This window comes from Podarcis liolepis (genome assembly GCF_965112155.1).
Source record: "Podarcis liolepis genome assembly, chromosome: 3".
Lineage (NCBI taxonomy): Eukaryota > Metazoa > Chordata > Lepidosauria > Squamata > Lacertidae > Podarcis > Podarcis liolepis.
Window position 1 is genome coordinate 36,760,078 of NC_139557.1, and position 27,258 is coordinate 36,787,335.

The 27,258-nt window shown below is 42.4% G+C and overlaps 1 protein-coding gene across 7 annotated transcripts in view; it reads right to left on the reverse strand.

The window, feature by feature from the left end:
* EYS (eyes shut homolog) overlaps positions 1 to 27,258 on the reverse strand; it is a 471,327-nt gene that overhangs the window by 370,856 nt on the left and 73,213 nt on the right. For all 7 annotated transcript variants that reach the window (XM_083495822.1, XM_083495824.1, XM_083495825.1 and 4 more), the window contains one exon: positions 7,024 to 7,283. In XM_083495822.1, the coding sequence (XP_083351948.1) occupies positions 7,024 to 7,283 (260 nt within the window). The remainder of the gene's footprint in view (positions 1 to 7,023; positions 7,284 to 27,258) is intronic.

The window sequence follows — 27,258 nt, forward strand, 5'->3', positions numbered from 1 at the left end:
GAAACAGGTATGGATCAGTGATTTCGGCTAGTCAGTTTGAATGTCAGGATCAGTGATAACAAAGGCCCAGGTGAATGCCTTCCAAATGGAACTTGAAAACACTCGAAGCATTTTTTACCCTTCAAACCTAATGGGCAATGCTTCCCCTCGAAGAATACCGGCACATCTAATAATGCTTGAGCACAGAGGCACAAATAGGCCTGAATGCAAGAAATGAGCATCTGCTTAACTCTACTGGGGAATTGAGCTGGGTTTAAAAGCCTGGAAATGCTTCATCAAAAAGAGGGATGCTATACTATCTCAAAAGGCAAGGCAAATCCACTGCATGACAAGTTTTAATCTATCATTTCAGTAGTGACCAAACAAAATTTCTCTTCCTCCGCTCCATAACCCATTTCCTCTTAAACATCACGAGGGACAGTGGCTTGAAATGGATGCCATAAGCTTTTAATAGATGACACATTCATCTTCAGAAGGCTCGGGCTTTATATTTACCTATTCAAAACATTTATATATTCAGAACATTGGTATACCACCCCTCATACAATATAATTCCAGAGTAGAAGTGTTAAGTATATATAATAAATACATATCATGAAATATTAAGATACACAATAAAACCATAATATTAGTAATAATCGGGTGTATGGGGTGTTAGGGGAGGAGTAGCACCTCTTGTGGGGGGACATGTTGTGCTCCTTCTGGGGTAGCTTGCCAACCTTTGGTCCCCACACTGCACTTAGCTCTCACCTTTGGTTCCTAGAAGCTGTCAGCATGCGGCAGCAGCCACACCCCAGTAAACAGCATTGACTGACCAGCTAAACCAGGTGAGGATAGATGATGGGTCTCAAACCCTCAGTGAGTTAAGGACTTCCCTTGCATGTGAAGACAGGCTTCGGCAGATTGAGCAGACAAGACCAATATTGGGTCCAACAGTCAAGCTGCTGGTTTCTGCATGTGCTGTAGAGGGAAGTGAGGGGGGAATGGGGTTTGTCAACCTGGGAAGGTAGTCCATCTAGAAGAAGGAAAAGTCTGATCTTAAACCTCCACTGCCTTGCAGGATATCTTCAGGAGAACATAAGGCTAAGGAGCAAAGTCTACACAGGGAGCAAACCTGACACAAATCTGAAGTGAAGCCCCCAAGACGGTAGTAGGATAGCACTTTGTATTCCATACTTCCAGCAACTCCTGCAGCCAAGCTGGTGCCAAACATATTGCAAGGCCAACAGGAAGGTCTTGTTGGCTGGGCAGCCCAGGCTTGCACCTTGCTGAGGTCACTTTGGTGCTGCTAACACAGCAGTTTGACTTCACTCCCGGAGGCACGCTCCATAGTCTCTTGAGACAGATGGATGCCAACAGCTAGCAGTAATATAAGACAACAGATAAAAACATACACTAGGCTAAGGCACCAAATAAATTACAATGTGCGGGGAGATGGAACGTTTGAACCACACACACCACTTTAGAGAGGGCATTCCACAACTACCCAGAAAGCTCTCTCCTCTGTTGCAACTTGGAGAAGGGCTTCAGCCTATATACACTGTTGGGCTTTGCTGCATCCACTCTAGAGGAATGTTTTTCTTACAACTTCTGCTCTGTTTAAGTGCTGCTATGTGACAAGTCCCATCACTACCCATTACTGGAGAAGTGGGGGATCTGTTTCGATTCCTGGATCCTATGCCACTTCAGCAACATCTGCAAAGAGTAATCATAGCTTGGGTTGGGGAAATGCTTCCACTGCCAGTTTCGCTAGCCCCAGGAAACTGGGATGAGAAGGAACCACATAGGTCCCACAAGGTTCTTCTTTCTAGACATTACTGGGGGGGAAACATGGGACCCAGCTATGCTGTAGTAGTAATCAGTCATTTGGACGTATTTGGGAGCAAGCAAAAAGAGTTTCATTAGATCCCACTTTGATTATTTAAAGGAAATGTTAAGCATGGCTTTTACAATATGTACTGAGGATAGTGAGTTCTGCCACCTGACCATGTGATTCATCAATAATACAACACCAAGTGGAGCCCTTTTGCTGTGATATTAATTGCATTTGTGCAGTGGCTCTTGCATTTTTAAAAGAAGATCCTGCAATTTCTTTTGCCACACTAGTGATTTGATAAAGTGCCAAATAATAAATCCAGCACTTAATTAAACTTGATATCAATGTTGGATACCTCATTCATTAAGACAGCTCTAGACCAGGCAGGAGGAACCTGTGGCCTCCAGATGTTGTTGAACTACAGCTCCCATCGCTGTAGTCGGGTTCAACAACATATGGAGGGTCAGAGGTTCCCCATCTCTGCTCTAACAACTAGTGAAGTCCTGTGATACTCATTCCATGCAATCACATTATTGCTGCTACTCTGCCATTTTCAGAGTGGTCTGAATCAGTTCCAGCAGCATAAAAAGCTGCTGGAGATCTAATAATTTATCTTGGAAGATGCTGGTCTAACTAAAAAAAGAGCTGAGACTGGGCCAGAGAAGCTAAAACATATTGACAAAAGAGCATTCAAAGTTCAGGGTAGTGTGTTTTATTGTTACTAAGTAGCAAACAAAACATAGGGAGATAATCTCCAGTACTAAGTCAGTACTTCAGCATGAAATGACATTCCTTCAGGTTCTTTTCATCTAAAGTGGGCCTTCTAAAATCTATTTCTGAACAATATAAAACTAAGTAATGCCATTCTTATCATGGAGGCATGCAATCTCTGATACAAACACACACAGAGAAAAGCAATATATATTATCTAATAGATTTCGTTCTCCACAACTTTGGAAAATATGGCAGATTTACTTCTTGCTATTTTATCAGCAACCCATGGCACACATTCCTCTTTAGACAAAGGCACTTGTTACATTTACTGCTCCATCTCTGGGCCCCACAGAATGAAGACTTGAACACAGGCATCAGAAATCAGGATGCAGATCTCAATGGTATGTTATTTTCCTATTTACTTCAATGAGGTTTTTTTTTAGAAAGAAAAAGAAGAAAACAAACAAACATGAAAAGGCTTAAGGGAATGCAGCCCCACTTTCCAGTATCGTTGTACCATTGAGAGACTGGATCACACCAAGCTACCCTGAGGACACTTACAATGAACTGTTCTCTAAGAGTGTTTCCTTTAATCCACAGCATCCAGTTCTCAGTGCTGGAAAAGACAGTGATTGTCCCACCTCAGATTTCTGGATGAATTAGAACAAGGTTGGGGAGTGCTTGCCCCTCCAGCAAGGGCTGGATTTGCTCTGGGAAAAGGGGTCAGGGGCAAGTGACCATGGTGGCTGGGCCAACTGTGGAAGGAGTGGAATGACAGCAATGAGCCAGCGAGGTGAAACAGGGTGTGGTCTGTGGGGATGCAGATGCAGCATGGGGGCACACACCCCACTTCGGCATAAGACACGCCACAGCGTGTCTAGCTGCCATGCCCACTCTCTGACCTTTGCCTCCCTCGCAGAAAGCTTTGCTTAATGTTCCACCTGGCTGGAGCATGTAAAATGATGCAGACTGTTGGGTATCAGGGGAACATTTGGGGAAAACACCTGTCTGACATGTGTATTCGCTAATGCTGGAAATTTGCCTTGCTGGAAACATGTTAAGTTCAGGGTAGTTTCACTGCTGTTTCCAATTGTTGACTTCTGCTAATAAAAGGAGCCTCTGCAGAGCTAGCTGGCAGCTTGCTTGGAGCTTGCTTGTTTGCTCCTGCACAGCTCACATGCATTCAACTCCTGTGCCATCCTCTGTTATTTCTACAGTGGTCTAAGGAGAGGGGTCCATAGAGAGTGCCAGGGATGGATTTGACCCATATTCTGAAAGATCCCCATGCTAGGTTCAAGCAAATAAACTGTGAGATGATCCATGCCAGTGGCCTAGTTCACAGAATCATAGAATTGCCTGTATGGGTTCAACACAACATCAAAAAAAGACCCTTAAAGCACTTCCAGACTATCACTCTTTCCAGGTGGGATTCACTGTCCTGCTGGCAAGTTTAGATTATACAACTAAAGTTGATTTGGCACTTCTGGGCAACAAACACCACTTCCTTCCAAAATCGGACTTTTTGCAATAAGGAAAGTGACAGGAAAATGCACTGGCAAATGTACAGTAACAACTGCTTGATGCAACATCATATAACCTCTTCAAAACATATCAGAACAGTCATCAACACTCCCTGTAAACTTTGAGCAAACAAATCAAGATGAACGCTTCATAAACAAGTAATCTGGAAGCGACCTTAGATTCCTAAAGGAAAATACTACTGATTGCTTGGGTGAATACAGAAATTAGGAAGAGGCCAGCCAGCTAGAGCCAAGTTTCAGGTTAATTTAATGTGATCCAGCAAAAAGAAATGAGAACTGACTGGGCATTTTCTCTCTCTTTTCAAAAAAGTCTCTATCTGCTACTTAAAGCCGTTTAACACATTTTTAAAATGTTAGCAACATTATTACAAATTAACATCATCAACTGCAATCAATTTGCAGCTTTCAAAGTATTTGCACAAAGTAAATCTTCAAAAAGCATCATAATGTAAATGCTCGTTCATGTATTGGGCTAGAAAGAAAGTTCACTCATTTAAGTAATAAAACAGAATGATTTTTATTTTTCAGCAAGCTGTTTTGTAAATTGGCATATTAATTGGGCGCCTAACAAATATACATTTAGTGCTAATGTATTGCTATGGTAATGATATTTAGTAGCATGTGTACTAGAATAATAGGCACATTTAAATGCAACTGCTTGCTGCTGGTGGTCATGCAAATCAGTCTAGCTAGGGATACAAATTATAAATCAATAGTGCATGGAAATGATCTGATACAGCCCTGGAGAACAACACTTCTTTTTTTATTTATTTACACAAGGTGGCTTTTTCACATTTCCCAGCAAAGTCGCATATTGCTCAGAGGAAACTCTGGGATATTTTCAGTCTGGCGTTTCTGATGGTTTGACCTTGCAGCCTTTTCTGTTGAGTAAACAGGAACTGCCTACTGAATTTACACCAACCTTGTGAACCGCTGCATGTAAATATTTACCTAATCAATAGCAAACAATAAATAGCAGGTTACTGCTTGCAAAGCATTGGCAGAAGACAAAATACCACTCACGTTATCACATACTGCATTTCTCAGAGAAAAGCCCCAAATACCTCTTGAAGTACCTAGAGTTTTATTCCTGATGTTAAAACGGGATATTCCCCACCAGGAGCACTGCAAATCAATCTTGATGCATTCCTTTTACAGCATGTACAGTATTAATCAATTGCAAAAGGACCCAAGTTGAGTTCTGCTGGATCAAAGGCCCAGCATCTTGTTAGTCAGTGAGATGTATGTGGGAACCCACAAGAGATCTCCCTCACTGGACTCTCCTGCTCAACTGGTGTTCAAGGGCATACTACCTTGGATACTGGAAGTAATTTATTACCATGATGACTAGCAGCAAATGATAGCTGCCATTTTCAAATTACGAGGGCCCCTTTCCAGTTGTATGGAAGGCTATTATCACATCTATTTTACATCAGTTCTGCCTTACACAGGGCCCTCCATATGTTGTTGAACTACAATTCCCATCACCCCTATCCAGCATGCCCAATAATCAGGGATGATGGGAACTGCAGTCCAACCACAGAGGTTGCCACATTGGGGGAAGGCTGCTTTCCAAACATCTCATAGCATTCAAATGAGGCTCCCTGGAATTCATGGCATCTGACCTGGTAACCCTTAGAATGGCTAATGCTCCCTGCACATGCTCAAAGGCTCCTTCCTTTCATTTCCTTGTGCTCATGGTATTTTTTGAAGAAAAGCATCAGACAGTTGCGCCTTGGCATGCCCTATTTTGTTCTGCTCTTCTCTTTACACCTTTTCTTTTCGCCACTTGCAGCAAGTCTAGAATTTCAAAGATGTGACTGAAGCTGCTTTGGCTTCCAGGCAGGGCCATTTTTTGTCTCGAGATGCTTTCACAGCAGTAGCAGCATTCCCTTCTGGTTTGCATCCAATTGCCTTCATTGCAGATGGCACAGAAGAGCTTGTCCACGTGCACAGAAGAAAGCCCAAGCTGACACTGCCCCCACCGCCCCCTTTAAAACTGCTGCTGCTCCATTTTCTGACCCAGCATGGCACATTAAGGGGATGTTCTGTTTCACCCACCCACCCAATAGCCTCCTTCTCACTCCTCACACACACCCTCTCTCTGTCCCTTTTCTTGCTGGTGGTCTTCACTTGGACTGCTGGCTTCCCTGGAGGTCACGCTCAGATCCCCTTCTGCCATGACTGAAATGCTCTACCTGGCCGGATCAGGACTCCTCAGAGGAGCTAGGGGTAGCAAGCTGCTATATTCAAAAAGGCCTTTATAATCATTACACCATGATCCCTGTGCTCCATATTACTGCCAAAGCCTGGGGAGGAGGGGACATTTGCAATGGAACCACAGAATCCTCTAGACATGTAGTCACATGCAATGAAAGCACACAGCAACCAAACCATGTTGTTCTTGTCTCTCAGGTTGGCACATGGGTAGGCGAACTAAGGCCCGGGGGCCAGATCCGGCCCAATCGCCTTCTAAATCTGGCCTGCGGATGGTCTGGGAATCAGTGTGTTTTTACATGAGTAGAATGTGTCCTTTTATTTAAAATGCATCTCTGGGTTATTTGTGGGCAATAGAAATTTGTTCACCCCCCCCCAAATATAGTCCAGCCCTCCACAAAGTCTGAGGGACAGTGGACCGGCCCCCTGCTGAAAAGCTTTGCTGATCCCTGGGTTAGCAGCTTCCCCTTTGCCAGTCTGAAGCCTCTGAAGCCACTATTATCCTGATTGATCATTGACTATTTTGGATGCCGGATGAAGGTTCAGAATAAAATGCAGCTCATTTGGCACCGGCGGCCTAATGTACACACCATTGAGTGTTGGTAGGACTGGGAAATGTCTTGCGCCAAACTTTATGCTCACACTGTTTAAAACAGTAATTCAGAAGGCTACAAAATCGACAGCATTCCACAGTGTGACTTGCATGCAACCGTTTTGATAAGTAGTGCCATTTACCTTTTTGACAGATGCACAATGGCTTCCCATTAACTTGTGCCAAACAAGTAGAGTTGTTGATACAAGGGTTGTAGGGGGCATCACATGGGTTGTAGCGATACTGGCAAGTCCTTCCAATATAAAATGGAGGGCAAACACATAGAAATTGCCCATAGACAGTAGACTCATGGCAGGTGGCTCCATTCAGGCATGGTTCAGAATCGCATTCATTTATATCTTCACTGCATTGCTGCCCTGTCCAGCCTGCTGCACACAAACAACTAAAGGGGGAAGAGAGAGGATAATGAAAAGAGGTGAAAGCAATCTTTTTAAACAACAAAAAACATAAACACTTGCAACAGTCTCCTATATCTGCCCCATTGCTTTGATCTGTGTTTTCAGTACTGATTTACAGTTTCCCCAGGGTCTTTTTCCTCAACAAGTAAAAATAAACCCTGCTACATAGAACAAAGGAATTCATATCTGAGAAAGAGAAGGAGAAAGTGCTTAAAAGTAAAGGGAACAATGTGACATATAAATAAAATAGCTGCCCCATCATCATGCTCAGTGTTAACTGACTCCCACATGCAGAACATGGTTCCACACAAATATATAAGTATGTAAAATATGCATAGTTTGCTTTCCCATCATTTAGGACCCCACAATGACTCACAGTTGCAAATGCAATTTGGAACAGTAGAAAAATACCAATAATCAGTCAAATAAAACAAGAAATTAATTATAGCAGCAGAGTCTTAAAGAAAATAAATAGGCAGTAGCTAAGTGTACCAGTATATGAATATTTTCTGCCGTTAAAGGCCATTAGGAATAGCATGTCAGATGAAATATAGTAATGATGGTGCAAGGCAAATATGCTTGGGGAGAAAGTTCCATCATAGGCCATATCTCCACAAAGGTATCATACTACTTTAAACGAATCCTTGGAAGTTTGCTAAGAGTTTGCTAAAAGTTATTAGGAGAGTCCTATTCCCCTCACATAGCTACAATTCTCTGAGTTGATTAACAGTCAATCCATCTCAGACAATTCTGGGAAATGTAGCCTCCTGATTTTTTTATTTCGAAAGAAAGAAAGAAAAGTATTTGTGTAGTTTCATCAATTCCGCGAGAAGCTATCTAGGAAGCCAATGTACCGTATTTTTCGCCCCATAGGACGCACTGCCCTATAGGATGCACCTAGTTTTTTTTTGGGGGGGGGAATAAAGAAAAAAATTTATTTTCCCCCCCCCCAGGCACGGGGCTGGCGCGGGGGAAGCCCGAGCTTCCCACGACCCCAGCCCCCAGAACAGCCTGCTATCCGCAAGCCTAGGGAGCCGCGCCGGTCTCCCCAGGCTTGCGGAGAGCGGTGCGAAGCCCAGGAGCACTCTTTAGCGCGCCCCAGGCTTCGGAGTGCAGGCAGCTCTGCGCAACCCTCCAGAGCCCAGCGCAGGGCTTCGTGAAGCCTGGAGAGCAAGAGGAGTCGGTGCGCACTGACCCCTCTCGCTTTCCAGGCTTCAGCGAAAGCCCGTATTCGCCCCATAGGACGCACACACATTTCCCCTTCATTTTTGAAGGGGAAAAAGTGTGTCCTATAGGGCGAAAAATACGGTACATTTCTTGCACATCCTCATGGTGCTGAGATTAGATTTTAAAGGTGGTATGAGAGAAAGGTGGGATTTGAACACAGATTTTACCAAGTTCAGCTATCTTTCCACTTGGGCCTAATTCAGGGAAGATGCAAGTTGTTTTCAGGCACTCACACAATAAGCAGAAAACTTGCACCAATTGAGCCTGCCTTGCTGTTCTCTGCCAGCCACGCATAGGGGCAAACATCTGTAAAGGGGAATCCAATGTGCACAAGCTCTGTCTGCAATGGGAACCCTGATTGTGCAGGGTTCCCAATTATAAGGCGAGTCTATTTGTTGTTGTTGTTGTTGTTGTTGTTGTTGTTGTTGTTGTTGTTGTTGTTGTTTAGTTGTTTAGTCGTGTCCGACTCTTCATGACCCCATGGACCAGAGCACGCCAGGCACTCCTGTCTTCTACTGCCTCCTGCAGTTTGGTCAGACTCATGTTTGTAGCTTCGAGAACACTGTCCAACCATCTTGTCCTTGGTTGTCCCCTTCTCCTTGTGCCCTCCATCTTTCCCAACATCAGGGTCTTTTCCAGGGAGTCCTCTCTTCTCATGAGGTGGCCAAAGTATTGGAGCCTCAGCTTCACGATCTGTCCTTCCAGTAAGCACTCAGGGCTGATTTCCTTAAGAATGGATAGGTTTGATCTTCTTGCAGTCCATGGGACTCTCAAGAGTCTCCTCCAGCACCATAATTCAAAAGCATCAATTCTTCGGCGATCAGCCTTCTTTATGGTCCAGCTCTCACTTCCATACATCACTACTGGGAAAACCATAGCTTTTACTATACGGACCTTTGTTGGCAAGGTGATGTCTCTGCTTTTAAAGATGCTGTCTAGGTTTGTCATTGCTTTCCTCCCAAGAAGCAGGCGTCTTTTAATTTTGTGACTGCTGTCACCATCTGCAGTGATCATGGAGCCCAAGAAAGTAAAATCTCTCACTGCCTCCATTTCTTCTCCTTTTATTTGCCAGGAGGTGATGGGACCAGTGGCCATGATCTTTGTTTTTTTTGATGTTGAGCTTCAGACCATATTTTGCGCTCTCCTCTTTCACCCTCAATAAAAGGTTCTTTAATTCCTCCTCACTTTCTGCCATCAAGGTTGTGTCATCTGCATATCTGAGGTTGTTGATATTTCTTCCGGCAATCTTGATTCCGGCTTCGGATTCATCCAGCCCAGCCTTTCGCATGATGAATTGTGCATATAAGTTAAATAAGCAGGGAGACAATATATAGCCTTGTCGTACTCCTTTCCCAATTTTAAACCGGTCAGTTGTTCCATATCCAGTTCTAACTGTAGCTTCTTGTCCCACATAGAGATTTCTCAGGAGACAGATGAGGTGATCAGGCACTCCCATTTCTTTAAGAACTTGCCATAGTTTGCTGTGGTCAACACAGTCAAAGGCTTTTGCACAGTCAATGAAGCAGAAGTAGATGTCTTTCTGGAACTCTCTAGCTTTCTCCGTAGTCTATTTGTACACAGAGGCTTTTCTGTACAGACGCTTACCCCAAATCTTGGAAGATAGGAAGGTGACAGGACTGCCCGAGTAAGTGTTGGGAAAGATGGGACCAAATGGTATGGCCCTCAATCTGAGTGTGTGACACCCCCCAAAAAAACCCCCACCCCTTCTATTGTTTGCATTTTCTCTCATTGTTAGATGTATCCAACTAAGAACTGACCAGCTGGGTGAGATTCACCTAACAAGCTCCATCAGCAGAAGCCCTATGCAAGGACTTCCACTTGCACAATGGGGCTTTACCCCACACTCCCCTCCCCAAGCCCCCCACAATTGGTTCTGGTGGGAGTCAGGAGAATGACAGCACAAGGAGGGGGACTGTTCTGTCTGCTAAGCTGAAATGCTTGCGGATACAGAGCATTCATCATAGTGCAACGTTGACTGCTACCCACTGAAATGAATGACCCCTAAGTTACAGCTCGTCTACACTCACACTTGTCCAAGCGGTTTTCTTTTTGCCCTGACACTTTCCTTGGCAAAATCCGCTATTTAGCGCTGAATCAGATCCAACAACAATCTGCGGGAAACCTGTTTGACGTTTGCTCCAATTCAGTGGTAATGATCAGGTTTCCCCTGGAGGAAAGCAGAGGGAAAAGTGGAAGTCTAGTTGAATCCTTAGTCACGTCCATTCACTTCAATGGGCTGGCTGTGAGCGGACCTAGCATCCCCTGTGGGTTGTACCCAATGCTGTGCCAGAAGAAGTCTGCTAGTGCAACGGGACTTCAGTTTCCTCTTCTGCCCCCCACATGCCCCTCAGAGTCTGCTCTAGATGGTTCCCCCCCCCTAGCTGATTTGGCTGGTGCCCGACGGGCCATAAGGAACAGGAGAGGAAAATGAAACTGCATTGCACAAATGGAAGTCCCTTGCGCCAGCAGAGCTGCAGCACTGGATATGGCCCTGAAATGTTCCCCAGCCCCTTCAATCTCTCTTTCACTCTCAAACACACCTACCCCTGCATGTGAGCGTCTAGAGCAGAGTATACGTAGCCTGGCTTCTGAACTATAACAGTTTCCCTAAGATCTATGAAAGGCAACATTGATGAGACTGCATGCCCTAATTCAATTGACACAAATGTGCAGTGTACTGATCACCTTTATTACTTATGCTCTCTAAGTGTCCTGATGACAGCCACAGCACGTTAGAAAACTGCCACATGCGTTGACATTTCCAGTGCATTTTGAACGGAAACTTGACACATCAGAAACTCCTACATATTAGAAGACTGCTGTTTCTCCAGATTTGAGCACTGGGAGAGAAACGGAGGAGTTTGGAGGGCTGAGTTACAGTACAGAAGATCTACATTTTCAGCATGGAATGAGGGGACTTGCTTTTCCAAGCCTGCCCTTCTCTAAGATGCCTTGCAGTTAATGATGCAGATGAGGATAATGAGATGCACCTGTGTTTCCTCTCCAAATAACCCTCACGGCCCTGCTTATAATGGCACTTCCCTACTTGGCTTCTTTTAATTTTAATCAACACTAACTATCTGGAAGCATTTGTTGCCGGTGTGGTGTGCCAAAATAAAATAAACATATTGATGTATGCCTTTTGGAAGGAAAGGACCTTTTTCTTTGTACTGTGCTTCCCTCAACTAAAAATGTCATGTGTGTCACCCATATTGGAAGAAGTAAACAGCCTTTTTCTTCTCCCTATCTCAATGCTGTTGGAGTTATACGCTGCCCTTTTGTCCCACAGCCAATGTGAAGCGTCACAAATTATGAAGCATGAGACAGGCCTGAGACCTAGGGTGCACCCTGCAGGGTTTTTAAAAAGCTATTGCTGCTGTTGTTACTGCTTTTCAACTTCCAGGTGCCTGTGCATGTGAGCAGAGCAGTCCAAATGTGTTCATCCATTTAAGTAGTTGGCAAGGACTATTTCTCCATAAATGCCACCATCAACATGTGGGGGTAGGATGCCCCCAAATAAACACAAATCATAAGCGGCAGTGGATGGTGTGGTGGGGCTGCACCCTTTACCTGATCTCCTTCTGGCTCCAGTGAGCGGGGGTCACTCTGGTGGTGCACCCCCCCCCAGCACACCCGCCCTGGGCACCAACAAGAAACACTCCACTGCTTTTTCTATCTGTAACATAATGAAGAATCCTATCTTCAGCTGCAATCTGAATGCACGACTTGAAAACATGGGTACAAAACAGAACACTGGACCTGCTCTAACAAATGAATAAATCAGCCGTATGCACAGCATCGTTTGGGGACTGAAAGAAAACGAGCAAGGGCTAGTTAGGCTAGTTGCATGCCTTCAGCCCTGATCTCCTTCCTAACAGAATCCCCATGTGACTTCATTTTGCATGCCTCCCTATTCCTAAGTAACGCCAGTCTCTCCCCTTTTCGATCACCGGGGCTACAATTTACCGTTACACAGAGCTGCTGGAACTGCTTAATGAATCATTGGCTTGTTGTTTGCAATAATGTCATATTTCTATTTGCTGAGACAAAGAGCTGCGAGGTGTTTATTACCTTGGAAATTTTTAGCAGTTTTTTTTAAAAAATCCCAGATTGAAAAGCAAATGCAGTTAATCGCCTGCCAAACAAAATCTGCTGCAGGTAGCGGCAGAAGATGTTTTACATTAGAAAGAAGTTGCCAGATTTTGACAAAATGCCCTTGCGTAGCCAACAAAGCTGACCGTACCAAGTCCTTCTGGAAAAGCGACTTGCATCCCATTGTCTGATGGGAGATAAACAAAAGCTAATGGGCTTTTTCGAGTTTGATGTTTCTTCCAAGCTTGCTGAAGGATCAATCAAAGTACTTGTTTTTGCCGTAGCTACAGGCCCTTCCACAATACAAACTGTTCAAGGCTGCTATGCTAGAATGCAACCTCCAATCTGTCTGCTCTTAAACATTCCAAGTGCAGAAAGTAGGTATCTGGGTTAAACTTCTCTCTCCAAGTTGAATACACTAAAATGTTCTCCTTCAATTGCAACCACCTCATCTTTCCATAATCTGCACTTCAAAAAGCCTGCATTGGGAAGATGAGGAAAAACAACCCATCCATTTGCCACCTCCATAGGACAACAAAGCTGCTGAAAGTAACTGTATCAAGTGCTCATTCAGCAACCATTCACTGTATATTTGGTTTCCTGCTCATGCTATCAAGTTTCATTGCAAACCACCATTTTGGACAAATCTAAGATGCCGGCTATCAGAACCATACATGGCTGAAACATGCTTAAATAACCTAACAAGGACCATTTGAAATAAAGGCACACATGTTCTGCTATGTAAAAAACGTTCTAAAAATAAGCAAATCTATCTTATTTGTAACAGCCCCATCATTATCCACCACCCTGCCATTGATTCCCCCTCCCGCAAGCTGGGTAAGACCTTTTCGGCCCAGTTTTTTTATTGATTTATTTAATTTGTTTGTTTGTTTGTTTAATCTGTTTCTTCAGCAAATAAAAAAGTTAAAGAGAAATTTGTTCGAATGAAGCAAGTTTCCTGCCTTCTGGCCACACAACCGAGCCAGCTCTCCAGGAGATGGTTTCCTGGGTTCTGTAGTTTTGTGCCAGATATTTAGTTCAAAATTCACACATTACAGGAAGGATGGTGAGGTCCTCAAACCATTGTGTAGTAGACAGTGGGTATTTATCCTTCTGGGGTCAAAATATAAGGATCTTGACAGCTCACAAAATCCACATTTGTTGTCCTATTAATCCCATTAGTACAGGAATCTAATTCAAGAGTGGATGGACATCTTGTATATCAAATATTTTGATAGTACAGAATTGATATGGACTATTTAAGACCAAAAAAGAATCTGGACATGCCCACGTTTTATGCCTCAACAAGGAATTTCCAGGATTATATCTCCAGTCTTAGACTGTGCTTTTGGCTTAATATTAATTATTTCTGCCTTTGCCCCAGTATAAATTATTTATCTTTTGCTTATATTTCTACAGTTACTCATTCTACAGTTTCAAAAATTGATGCCTGTATATTGAAAATGGATCTTTGCCACATACCAAAGGTAAAAGGGCCTATTCACATGTCCTTTCTAGCCTTTCAAACCTCCCTTATCCTTCTTCAAGTTGCAAAATTCTCAAGGATTAACCCTTTTGAAGTCCACTCAAAAATCCTTAGAATATTTTTTTTAATAAGACTCCTCCAAACACAGGTATTCCTAGCATTTCACTTTCTTTGCAAAGCTGAGGATAAAAGAGGATATTGACCCTATATGGGGAGAAAGGCATTTGATAGCAGAAAGCTGGTGGGAGAGATAAAGGAAGGGGACTATTATTATCATAACAGTGAAAGAATATGCCTTTGCATGTGCAGTCTTATACAGGGAAACCTTAGAGGGCTTATGTATTTATATATATATATTGTTCCTTCCATTCTAATTGATCCCTTCCATTTAATTGGTTCAGCCCTTTTTGCCTCATTCCTTTTCTAATTTCCTATGATTCATTTCCCCATTTCTATGCATTTCTTATCACAGTCTCCCCACTCATAATCTCTTTTATAATAGCAGTAAAATAGCATATTTTTAATACATTGTGTATCAAGTGACGCAGCACACAAGGAACAAAATATCTGAGACAGAGGTACATTAATTATTATGCATTTCTATTTCACTTCATGTGCATGTTACCTTTCCCTCATCACCCTTTAAACTGATGAGCACACGTGATCATATTTGAAAGATCAGAATTAAAAATCTCAATTTAAACGCTAGTCACGAATAGTTTGCGGAATGGATTTAAGTACTGTGTCCCTGTGCTTTGGTTCACATCCTAAGCTTTGAATCTCCTTAATTAGTCTCATTTAAACAGAGATGAATTCTAGAAGGGTAGTCATGTTGGTATGGTGCCGTAAACATAATAAAGCGTGTTACCGCACCTTAAAGACGAAGAGAGGAACAATAAATATGTTGGCCTAAGGTGCTTAAAGACTTTTATTTTCAAGTCAAGCCAGTTCCTGCATTAAAGGGAGAACTCTGGAGTAAATACATAGAAGCTGTACATTGTGCAGTTAATATCTAGAAGGCCACTCCCGTGTTAGTCTGTCAATAAAATATATTCACTAAAATTTATTAGAATTGCCACTTTCATACACATATCTACTGAATTTTATCAATCATTCTAAAGGTGCCTCTAAACTGATGCTATTTTGTGGCAGGAATTTCGGCTCATACTGGCTCAATTAAATTGGTCAAAGTGTTCTGTTATCCCAGTGCAACCAATCCTTTTAAAGGGACTTTTTGCAGTTAGGAAAGTGATGGGAAATGAACTAAAATGCCAATAATCTTCCTGGATCAGGGTCCTGACAGAGTGTTCTGTTCCTCTACTTTACTGTGTCAATACTGCTGTGGATTTTTGTATATACTACCTCTATGTTTCTCTAGGTCCATGGGCTTTCCAAAATGTTGTCTGTGGAACACTCAAAACATCTGGTTTGTCTTTTCTTTAAACACAGTGGTGGAGGATTCTTTTTTTAATAAAAGAAGTTAAAACTTCCATTTAAGTTATTTTAAAAAAGAAATTCTACATTACTCTGCTTTAACAAAACAAAAAAAGCAAAACAAATCCTCAGATTTCTTCAGAATTACACGTCTAAGACAGCCTTACAATTTAAGGCGTATCAGGATGCCAGTAAATCCTATCGGAGGTTGCAAACAAAGAGACCAAAAATAGCCACTGTGAAGCTGGAATATAAAAATATATATACAAGCAAGAATATACACTACTCAGCCACATAGTAATTGTTTTAGGATAAGAAAGACACCCACCCACCCCAGAGATTATGGAAGAAATGGCATATGAAGGAAAGGGGACACCCCCAGCTCCTAAATTACTGTTGTGATTTCAGTTTAATATGGTTGTATTCCAGCCAACACACACATACATCCTGGAGCAATGACAGTGGAACAAGAATTTGATTTCTGGAATGTTGTGGGAATCCAACAAAATCCCGCAGTACATGCATGGTCGATTTCCTCTTTGTTATCACGTAAGAAAGCCCTGTCAAAGTGCTGTTTGAAAACAAAGTGAAAGGAAATAGGACCTTCTGCAGCTCCCATCAGCCCCTGCCAGAATGGCCCATGGTGAGGGATGATGGGCTTTGTAGTCCAAAATGTCTGGTGGGCACTGGTTTGGCGAAGGCTGATCTAGGGCATTCTCTCTCCCCACTGCATCAAGCTGAATGGCTTTAAAGGGATCCAAATATAACAATGAAACTGAAATGGTCAGCCTCTAGCTCATAAAGGCCCACATTAATTAGACATGAAACAACTGCCCTTCCATTTAATTGCATACTAAATATAAATCCCAGCGATAAAAACGTCACATATTTTACTGAAATATTAGTTTTAACAATGTTTTAAAGGCCAATATATGATTACATTGCATATTGTGCCTGTTTTATAGTTCTCAGAAAAGCAGGGAATTGGGAAGAACATTAAAAATGAAGTAGATACCATCTTGGATGGGTGAAATTGTCTCAAATACACAAATAAATAGATTGTGATTCCTCAGAGGTTATTTTACAGGCATTCAAAATATTACAGTTGTTCCTTTTGCTTGTCTACAGAGAGAAACAGTAACTCACTGAATCCTATATAGGCATATCACATTCTCTCTTCTTGTCTAGCGTCTCCCTTTAGTCTAATCTTATCTCACAAAGCACTGCACATTGAATATTAAAACTGAAAGCATTATGCTCCATGTTTCAATGGCACTGAAAAGGTTCTAGATATTTGTGTGTATGTGTGTGTAGACTTAACATGCACTGCAAACGGGAAGGGTGAAAATTGACATGTAGGTGTTGTAAAACAACATTTTTTTTTATTTTACTACATAAATTGATTCACATAAGAAGAACTATTATACCAATAGTTCGGAACTTCAAATACAATGTACCATAACAGTTACAGATAGGCACAGACACTGTGAATTCCAGTGTACTGACTGACAATGTTTATCATTCCCTCTATTTTTGACACCCAGGGTGTGAGTTGCTTTGCCTATAAGAAGATTCTGGCATGCAGATTAGTCATCTGACCTGAGTATGTGGTGAAAGTCTAATCTTACCACCTAGTACTTTATGTAGCCAAAACGACCCTACCATACACACAAAGAGGCGAGAGTTGGGGAAACCCCAGGGTTTGCAGATGGACAAAAATATGGGGGGGGGGGGGGTACACCAACTAGCCTGAGGTTTGGGTGGGATGTAATGGACTTACTGGAATCCTGAACAGGAGCAATCAACACTGCAGTATTTTGTTGCAGCTCCCACTTGTATGAATATAAAAGCCACTTCCTAAAATTCTGTAATACTCAAGCATCATGGCCAGCAAGAGACTTCAGAGAGCCCTTGGCATGACTAATTGTCCCCTTGCCACAAATGGTCTCCCATCACCGCTGATCCTTCCCCACCCCTGCCAATACAGTGGCACCTCGGGTTACAGATGCTTGAGGTTACAGATGCTTCAGGTTACAGACTCCACTAACCCAGAAATAGTACCTTGGGTTAAGAACTTTGCTTCAGGATGAGAACACAAATCATGCAGCGGCGGTGCAGTGGCAGCAGGAGGCCCCATTAGCTAATGTGGTACCTCAAGTTAAGAACAGTTGAGAACGGACCTCCAGAACGAATTAAGTTCTTAACCAGAGGTACCACTGTATTTATCTTTGCAGCAGCAGTGCTGTTGATTTTCCTCCTCTCATTCTTTATATATATATATATATTTACAAAACTGCCATTGCAATAATGACAGCAGTTCTGGCAGCTTCTTGCTTTGGCACCCGGGCAAAGAGGAAGGACCAAGGAGGTCCTTCATCTCAAAGATAGACATCCTGGGAGAGAAGACTAGGATGATGCACAGGTTGCATCTGCCGCAGTGTCTATCAAGACAGACCTTATTAAACTTTTGAAGATACCACTTAAAAGAGACAGGGCTGTATGCAACGCAGCCCAACTCCAAGTAGATCAATTAAAATCAATATATTTAAATTAGTGATACTAACTATAAACTATCGATTTCAATGGGTCTTCTCTGAATATCACTTAGTTGGATGCAACAAACAAACCCGTTTTAAAAAGCTCAAGTCAAAATACGTCTTTCTCCACACTGTGCAGTAAAGATTAAGCTCAACCATTAACAAGATTTACAAAACTTCATATTTAATTAAGCTTTTCGGGCCTGCATAGATACTTAAAATTTTAAGAGCAAATTTGCCATTTGAGCAAACTGAAGTGTTCGAAAAGGAAAGCTATATTGCTGCAGGTCATATAAAATAGTAGGTAAAAGATGTAAATATGAACACTTTTATTTTTTTAATCGCATTAGTGTTGTGTAATATGTGGCACAGTGTTAACAAATATTGAAATTCAAAACTGGGAGCAAAGCTTATATTTTTTAATAAGCCCATCTGTTATGAGGCAGATTTCACAAAGTTTGTTACTGTGAAGACTCAAATTAAAGCCCCAAGGGTAAAGAATAAAGTCATAGCCACACTATATGTTTGAAGCACTCTGTCATGGCTTCCTCCAAAGAAACATGGGAACTATAGTTTAAGGGTGCTGGAAATTCTAGTTTTGTAAGGGGGAAAACTACAGTTTCCAGGATTCATTGCGGGAAGTCACAACCAGGTGATTTAAAAGTTCTTTAAATATATGGTGTGGATGTGGCCTAAGGGAAAGGAGGATGACATTCCCCCCTCCACCAGGCTGATAGGTATTATTCCTGCAAAAATAAAATAGCAAAGAAAAGCATTTACTGTCATATCCTTTCACTCTCCATGTGCAAGTTATAGCTTAAGCTTTTTTTTTTTGGTTACCTGTCACAATAGAAGTGACCCATTTTTAAAAACTTGGGCTTGCTTTATGCCTAATTTCTGAAGAACTATCCCCTAAATATTTTATTGCTGTCCCTTCCAAATATTAAAGTAGAGAGGGAGGGAGGCATCCATGACTCTTATGCAGATGTACATTTTTTACATGTGAAATTTTTCTCTCTGCTTCATGAACTTTGGAGATAAAGTCCTCCTTTTAAAAACTTTTATTACCTTCTTTACATCGCCAAAGAGGCGTTTAATGGAGGCCGATGTGATAATTATGTGTTCTGAATGTGCCCGCTTTTGTCCTAGTAAAAAAGGAGCCTCTTCTTTTTCATAAAAAAAGCTGTACTAGGACATTGTTTGCAGTAGTCGTTCTCTATAATACTTATTGATCTAACATAATAGAAGAATTTAAATTGCACACAGAAACAAGAGGGCTATAAAATAAAATTTAATTATCTGTAAAAACTGAGAAAGGGGGGGAGGATGCTGAATTTTTTAAAAAATCACTTATACTGAAAGAATTTCACATTAGTAACATGTTCCCCTAAAAAAAAAGCAATTTCCAAAGTAAAGTAAGATATACAATTGTTATGTGTCATTTCCTAAATGCATGGTTTTTCTTCTCTGCCAAAATAATTTTTGAATAGGGTACTTTAACGGTAGACTTTTAGCTAGTGAAATAAAACAGCAATGTGGGTGAATATGCTGGACGCAAAGCAATAAGACATATCAGCTTGCTTTTGATAACATCTGTTATTTATATTTCTGAGGAGGGTGTCAAAGGTGACATTATATTATATTATGGCAGCTTTTGTTATTAATTATGGGCCGGATTCAACTAAATAGTTGTGCTAGCAGCAGCCAGCACAATTATTCCTGCTAGTGCAATGGGGCTTTCCCTATTCTCCTGCCCCTAGGTTCCCCCATGTTTCCCCAGATTGGTCCTGGACAATTGGGAGAAGCCCCAGAGCTGTGCACATGTGGACTGGGCAGGGAGGGGAGAGATACGATTCTTCCATCTGGCAAGCAAAAATCCTTGTGCTGGTGGAAAAATCTCATTACTGCAACATTTAAGTCCACCCTCTATTGCTGTTGATGCTGAGCAGACATAGTAACTGGAAATAATTGCCTAAGTCTACCATTGCCATCGGGGGAACTGAAAGAAGGTGGAACGCAGAAAGGCAGGCTTACATGCGCGATGAACCAGAATGCAACCCCCGCGTAAATGGGGCGTTGCCTGCATAAGAAAAATAGTTCCTCATAGTTTCTGGACATTTTTCTGCATGCTCAGAGTCACCAAAATAAGACATCTCCAGGCATGCATACTGTATTGGCCTGAATATAAGCCACACCTTTAAAATTTGGGGGGGGGGGGAGAGAGAGACAATACCCAAATATAAGCCACTCCCTTAAAATTCCACAGGCACTCACACCCATTCTGTTTTACCGTATGTCTGTTTCAGCAGCAATATCGTAAAGTGTGTCCTCTCTAAAAGAGGGCATGTGTTGTGGTGAGACCTGGAGACTGGCCTCTTGGTTGTGGGTGAGTATATTGGACAGCCACAACACCTGATTGGTAGGTCCCTCATTGCTGGGTTGAATCTGGCCAATAGGGTGCAGTCTAAACAGGTCGTGGGACTTATATATACCTATGCATGGACGTGACCCAGAGCTTCCTCTTTTGGCTCGTGCATTGGAATATGTAGGGCATTTTGTGATGGACCTTGCTATGTTGTCGTGTGTCATCTGTCGTTGGGACAGGGGCATGGCAGGAATTTTCCCAACATGGCTGATTGGCTGTTGCCATTTGGGTTTCGCCTGCGGCGTAGCAAATCATCACAACTTGTAAGGGAGAACCGTCTCACCATCCCTATGTGAAGGGTATTCCGTTAAAGGAATCCAGTGACTCAACTTGGTTTGGTCAACCCCCAAGAGGTGGTTGTGCCTGTGCCTGAGTCCAGGGGAGCATCTGGGGAGTGAACAGAGTCTGTTCCTGGGCTTTTCACCTACCTTTGGTGTTCACCCTTGGCTGACCTATGCTGGAGTTCTGGGTCAGCGCTACCTGCAAGGGTGCAGGGAACTAGTCGAACCAGAGCCTATGGAACCACTCGCTTTCTGTAATCAATAACGTTGTGGCCTAAATTCTGCCAAAACCAAAACTAAAATTTGAGTCAAATGTGTGTTTATTTAGGGGGGAGGTCTCTGGGTCTGAACACGCAAAAGCCAATTTTTTGTAACATTGCGAATTTAAGCCGCGCTTTAACTTTTCATGGTCGGAATTTGGAAAAAAAGTGAGGCTCATATTCAGGCAATATGGTATATACTGTACAGGTGTATACACTACTTTGGAAAGTTTGGGGAAACGCAGAACAGGAAAGGCTTATGTTGGGTACTAGGGTGCAAGGGAACTTAAACAGATCCCATTAGGATTGTGCCTTCACTTGAGACCAAAACTAATTGTTTCTTTTTGGGGGAGGGCAGAAGCCCCAGGAAACTGGTGGCCAACCCTTTCTGAGAAACAACATGCCCTTTTCCCGAAACACAACCTCAAGTTTTTATTGTTTTTTTTTGTGAAACAGTAAGTATGGCTTTTACAGCGGTTCTACATATTGTACATTTATGTGAAATTGCTTATTACTCATTCTCCATGGTTCAATGGGATTTAATGCTAGTGGCAATTCCCATAATACTTTCAAAATTTTGCTTCTTTGTGTATGTCATAGACATTGGCCATGCATGAAATATCTCATCTGTACCAAACACTGATGGATGGGTTTTCCTTTCATTTCTAATGAGCCATTGTAAAGTGCCTGCACCATTTTATATTTGTTTGTTTAAACTTCATATTTTACTAAGATTTCTCTAAAGATGTCACTGTGCTTTCAGAAAACCATTGAATCAAGGGCAAAAGAACAAACAAAATTGATTTTGTTATGACTCATCTGCAGCAGACATGTATTACAAAGGGTTTAGATTAGAAATAATGAGGTCACTAAGTTTCTTCTTCTTCTTTTTTTGGCACCTTCTCTTAGTTTTCTCTGCTTATACGTCCTGCAATTTAAACTTTTCTCAGCCACAAGTGGCATGGTGGGGCTGTACTGCTAACCTGACTGTAGCCCAAGGATGGAGATAGGGAGGGAATTGGTAGTGGTGAGGTTGGCATTGTGCAAATGCACTACTGGAGCCAATCTGGCATCCCTGCCCCTCTTGGTTTTGGTATGCTATAGTGGCTCAGCTGGACAACAGTTAGGTGAATGGCACAACCCCACCATGCCCTCTGCAATGGCAGGTATCTCAGACCCAATGCATATCTTCCTAACATTGTGTAGCTGCAACCTGCCTTTGCGACTCCAGTAAAATTTGAAAAATGGAGGCTGGATCACATGAATACTTCCCACACCACTGTCCCTCCACACTGGGCAATTGATGCTGGAATGCATTTGTCTGGATCAGGCCATTTCACACGGGAATTCACTAAAATCTAATTCATCCAGCACACATACAGGAAAATAACCAGACTTCAACTCAACATTATCCCAGCACTGTAATATCAGTCACTATTCCAAAGTGTCCTGCCACCAAACTAAGTAAGTCTTAAAAAATATAGTTCTTCTTGTAATTAAAGGTGGCATGACATTTTCTTCATTACTGAATCGAAATTTTCTTGTGGCTGTTTAATGAGATTCATTCTATTGCCCATAGGTAGCAAGCATGTCTGATTTTTCTTTCACAGAGAATTTAGCCTGTTGCTGTTACCACTATGTCAATAGCTCGCACAGGTGACCAGGGTGTTTGTCATATTCATTCTAGGTTCTTCTACTTCTATCTTACATATCTATGGATTTTGGTCTGGTCTTGGAGCCAGTTCAACCTATGTCAGCCTACAGACTTTGACTTTAGCTGGAGTAACACAAATAACAACTTATACTGCTGTTGATAAAGAATGTTGGTAGGATCTGGTTCTTTACTAACTGTTAAGCAACTTATTTTTTTCTAAATGACTATGGATGCTCCACTTTTGGGTGGAGTCAAATCACATGCCAGCAAATTTATATTGTGGAATTTCAGTTGAATGGTGTGTCTTGAGCAACAAATCTGCTTCCTGAAAAGATCAGGTAGAAAGTGATAGGGGCAGGCATCCCCAAACTCGGCCCTCCAGATGTTTTGGGACTACAACTACCATCATCCCTAGCTAACAGGACCAGTGGTCAGTATGATGGGAATTGTAGTCCCAAAACATCTGGCGAGCCGAGTTTGGGGGATGCCTGTGATAGGGGAATGCACTGGAAAGCGTGGAATAGCATCTGACCTCCCTGTAAACAAATAGAATGAATGCTCATTAAGTAGCCAGGATCATCTAATCTCCATGCAAACCAACCAGGATGAATGCTGAATAAACAGGTCATCATAGTCATCCATGAATGGATGACACCCTTTTCCGTGAGTGCACATTCTCCTTCTGTGAGTGCAAGCAGATAAGTTGATCCCACCCTGTGGGGATTGAAAGCCAGAGATTTCTGTTTCATCCATCTTAGCGATTTAATATGCTTTGTTTATGGTTAAGTGGTCTCTTGCTTGTGTTTGTCACTCCAACTGCCACTACGCCCAAGTTATGGTGAAAGGGCTGGCTTGAGAGAAGCGCAAGTTAAGCATGGCTGCAGCTTTGCATATGTAATGCCTTGAGTTGGTCATCTCCCTTGCAAATTAGTGTGCCTAAACCATGCATCTCTGTAAACGACTGGATTTTTTTCCACATTGGTATGGAGCTGGAAAAAGCAAATTGGAATATAAATGTTAATTTAGATGCTGAGTTCAGCTTGCCTTCTGCTACTACTGGCAAGGCTATAAACTGCTGTTGCCTTACTGCTTTCGACTGCACCTTCCCCAGCAGCAGTCAACAGCTTCAGCCACAGATGGAGAATCTGTATAGTGCTTACTGGTCCCAGATGCCAGGCTCTGGAACACTTCTTGCTAGCAGCATCTGGCTGTTTCCCTGGCAATCTATCAGCACTTCATGTCCAGCTCTTTCTCGGGTTTTGTGCTGAGCTGCTTCTCAGACCATTTTATAGTTTGGCTGTTAAACTTCTGTCTGGCCTTAAGTTATGCCCATGGTGGAAATGGAAGGTGGAAGGAGGGATGAGGATGAAACTTCATTATATTGGTAGCAAGATAATGAGAACATCCATATTGTAGGCAGGGAGCTGAGCACGGCTGTTAGTTGCCCAAACGCAGAAGAATACAATGATAAGTGGAAGGTTCCAGGACCCTGCTGCTTGCCTTTATCTGTTCATCTTGAAATTTGGGGAGGGTGCTTCATCACATATCTTGTTTATGCTTGAGTTCCTGTTCCTAAAACATCAGAAAGCTTACATACTCTGCAGTGGTAATAATTTAGTTAAAACAGTGAGCATATATCAGTAGAAATATTACAATCACCCCATCAAGTAACTGAAATTTTCCTTTACTGCCTCACCAAAACATTTTTATTCATTTTTACCTGCGGCGTTACAAACATGAAATCAAGGGCAGGCAGATCCACAGATAAGGATGCACAAAGATCACTGTATGACCAAACTGCAGATTCAGACCTGTTTCTTCATAAATGGCTCAGAGGTGGAGTTAAGCATTACAGTTCTCCTTCAGGTCAGACCCAGCCCAGTCCACAGTTGATGCCATGGTGTGACTCTATCCCTGCAGTGTGGGATGTGGAGCGCATTAACAAATAACGGTGGAACACACCAATCTGTCTCTGCAAACATCAAGTAGCCTCCCTCCCCCTCAGTATTATTTCTCTTCAGAGAGGGGCAAATGAGTCACCGTTTTAATGGCAAGAGAAAAATTTGAATTTGATGCTGATTGTATCGTAAGTTGATTGTTTAATATATGACTTCACACAGGTTGGGTGGCTGGGCAAACTTCCACACATTTCAAAAGATCCCTTCTACCCCACAAATCGCCATCCTAAAATCATTCAAAAATTTCACCAACATTCGACCAAATAAAAAGTGCAGTATGTATATTTTCTGCTGCTCCAGAGAAGCGGACACGGAGCAATGGATCCAAACTACAAGAAAGAAGATTCCACCTAAACATTAGGAAGAACTTCCTGACAAGTAAGAGCTGTTCGACAGTGGAATTTGCTGCCAAGGAGTGTGGTGGAGTCTCCTTCTTTGGAGGTCTTTAAGCAGAGGCTTGACAACCATATGTCAGGAGTGCTCTGATGGTGTTTCCTGCTTGGCAGGGGGTTGGACTCGATGGCCGTTGTGGTCTCTTCCAACTCACTTTTCATTTTCAATTTGTAATGGACTGTTGCGTCCTTGTACAAATTCAGCACAACTTGCAAATACAGCATACCCCATTTTGCATACCTCGTAACATGCATCAGCTCTCTAGTTTTGCCTGCTCTGAACAAAGATTGTGGCTTCCCCATCCAAGCAAAATGAGACATATTAAATAACTGCTATATTGCTGCTTGCCCAGAGAGCTTACTTTTGTTGATTCTTCACTTGTTTCTCAGAACAGAGGTATTTTTTACATAAAAACCCCAGTGAAACATAAAACTCAGAAAAACCTGCTATCAAAACATGGTAAACATTATTCAAGCCAATGTTTCCATTTATATCTGCCAATAAAGCAGAATAGGTACCCCTAGTATCTTGCATGAAGAACTAGTAATGTTAAAAAGGCCCTATTTTATTCCCCATCAGGTGGAGGAGCCAAGGAAATGGTCGCTGTGGTGAGCAGAGGTTGAGCATATTTGCTGCCAGAATTGGAAAAGCACATTTAAATATTTGTATAGCTGCCTCTCGTAAGTTACCTATAGGTCCCTAATGGATGCAGCTGGTTGAGAACTCAATAATACAAAGCTACAAAAGTACAGATGCAAACAATGCAGCTTATATCATCATCTGAACAATCACTACCTTTCAGAATAATTAGAAAATTAGTTTCCCATACATTATGCACAGCTGCCAAAATCCGGCAGAATCTGAAAACACACAATAATTTTTGACATCATTTCCCAGTGTGCAATATATTATTGTATTCTTCAATTATTTCCTGTGGGTGACATCCCATGATAGCCATACTCAGAGTAGACGCACAATTAAAAACAACGGACTTAAGTCACCCTCTGAATGGATTAGATGCAATAGCAAAATTATTTTGCAATTAGATAGGGCTGCACACTGAGGCCCAAACTGAACAGGACCAGTTGTGGGGGACTGGATATCACTTGTGCTGGGTTGAAATAGTCTCAGATTGCCGCCCATCAGGCTGCAAGGTCCAGAGCAATCTGAGGTTGTCAGGGGACAGGGAGTCAGACATGAAGGAGAGCCAAGCATCAGTCAGGAAAAAGAACAAAATATGCAAAAAAAGAGACCTACCTTACCAGCTATGTCTTTCTGGGAGAAGCTGGATGGGTGGAGTGCCTTTGGATGTGGAGTGTGGGCTTTCCCACTTGGCCTTTCCTACCTGTCCTCTGCCTCCTAAAGCAGCACTACACTGGTAAGCAGAGAATTTGATCCTGCACAGCGTAGGTTTCTGCTTCTTTATGAGGGACTTCCTTGAAGGGAAGATACTCGTAAAGGAGCAGTACCCTGCAGAACTGAACCCTCTTACTCCCAGCTGCGGTATGAGAATAAGAGGCGCCTCCTCCTTCCTCACTGTATACCTAAATTTGGGTTTTAAATAGGGTTTTTTTTTATTAAAAAACAACTCTAGTTAAACAATAGCTGGGCATTTTGAACCTACTCTTTATCTGAAAGGCTCCCAGAGCGGCTTGCATACAAGTAATTCAAACAGGACAGTTCCTTCCTGCAGGGTTATAATCAAAAACAGGTGTGTGGAACCTCTTGCCTTCAGGCCTAACTAGACGATAATGAGTTCCCAATTTGGCCTGCTAGCCTGTTTTCCACAAGCCATGCCCACCTGCCCACACCTGCAATCATATGGTGTGGCACAGGTAGAGACACAGCTGCCAATACACAATGAGGAGCCTCAAAGTAGACTTCTGCTTGGCAAGGGAGGCTTGCTAGCACTGCTAAGTTGCATGACCAAACCCTGTGCAGAGACTCTCTGCAGAAAGCAGGTGTGGAGTCAGTTGCCTAACAACTGATAGGCAGCAATGTCAGGTCTGAATTGGCTTGGGTTCTCTTTTTTAGTGATTGCTATGCCAAAAAGGGAAAAAGAAACGGCCAGCTAATGCAATAGCTGTTTCAAGTGACAGGTGATTGGGTCTCTGCCCCCTTATCCAAGTAGCCTGATGAAGTTGGGGGGCACTCAGGATCCAGTCCACCAGCTGGATCCAGTTCCCCACCC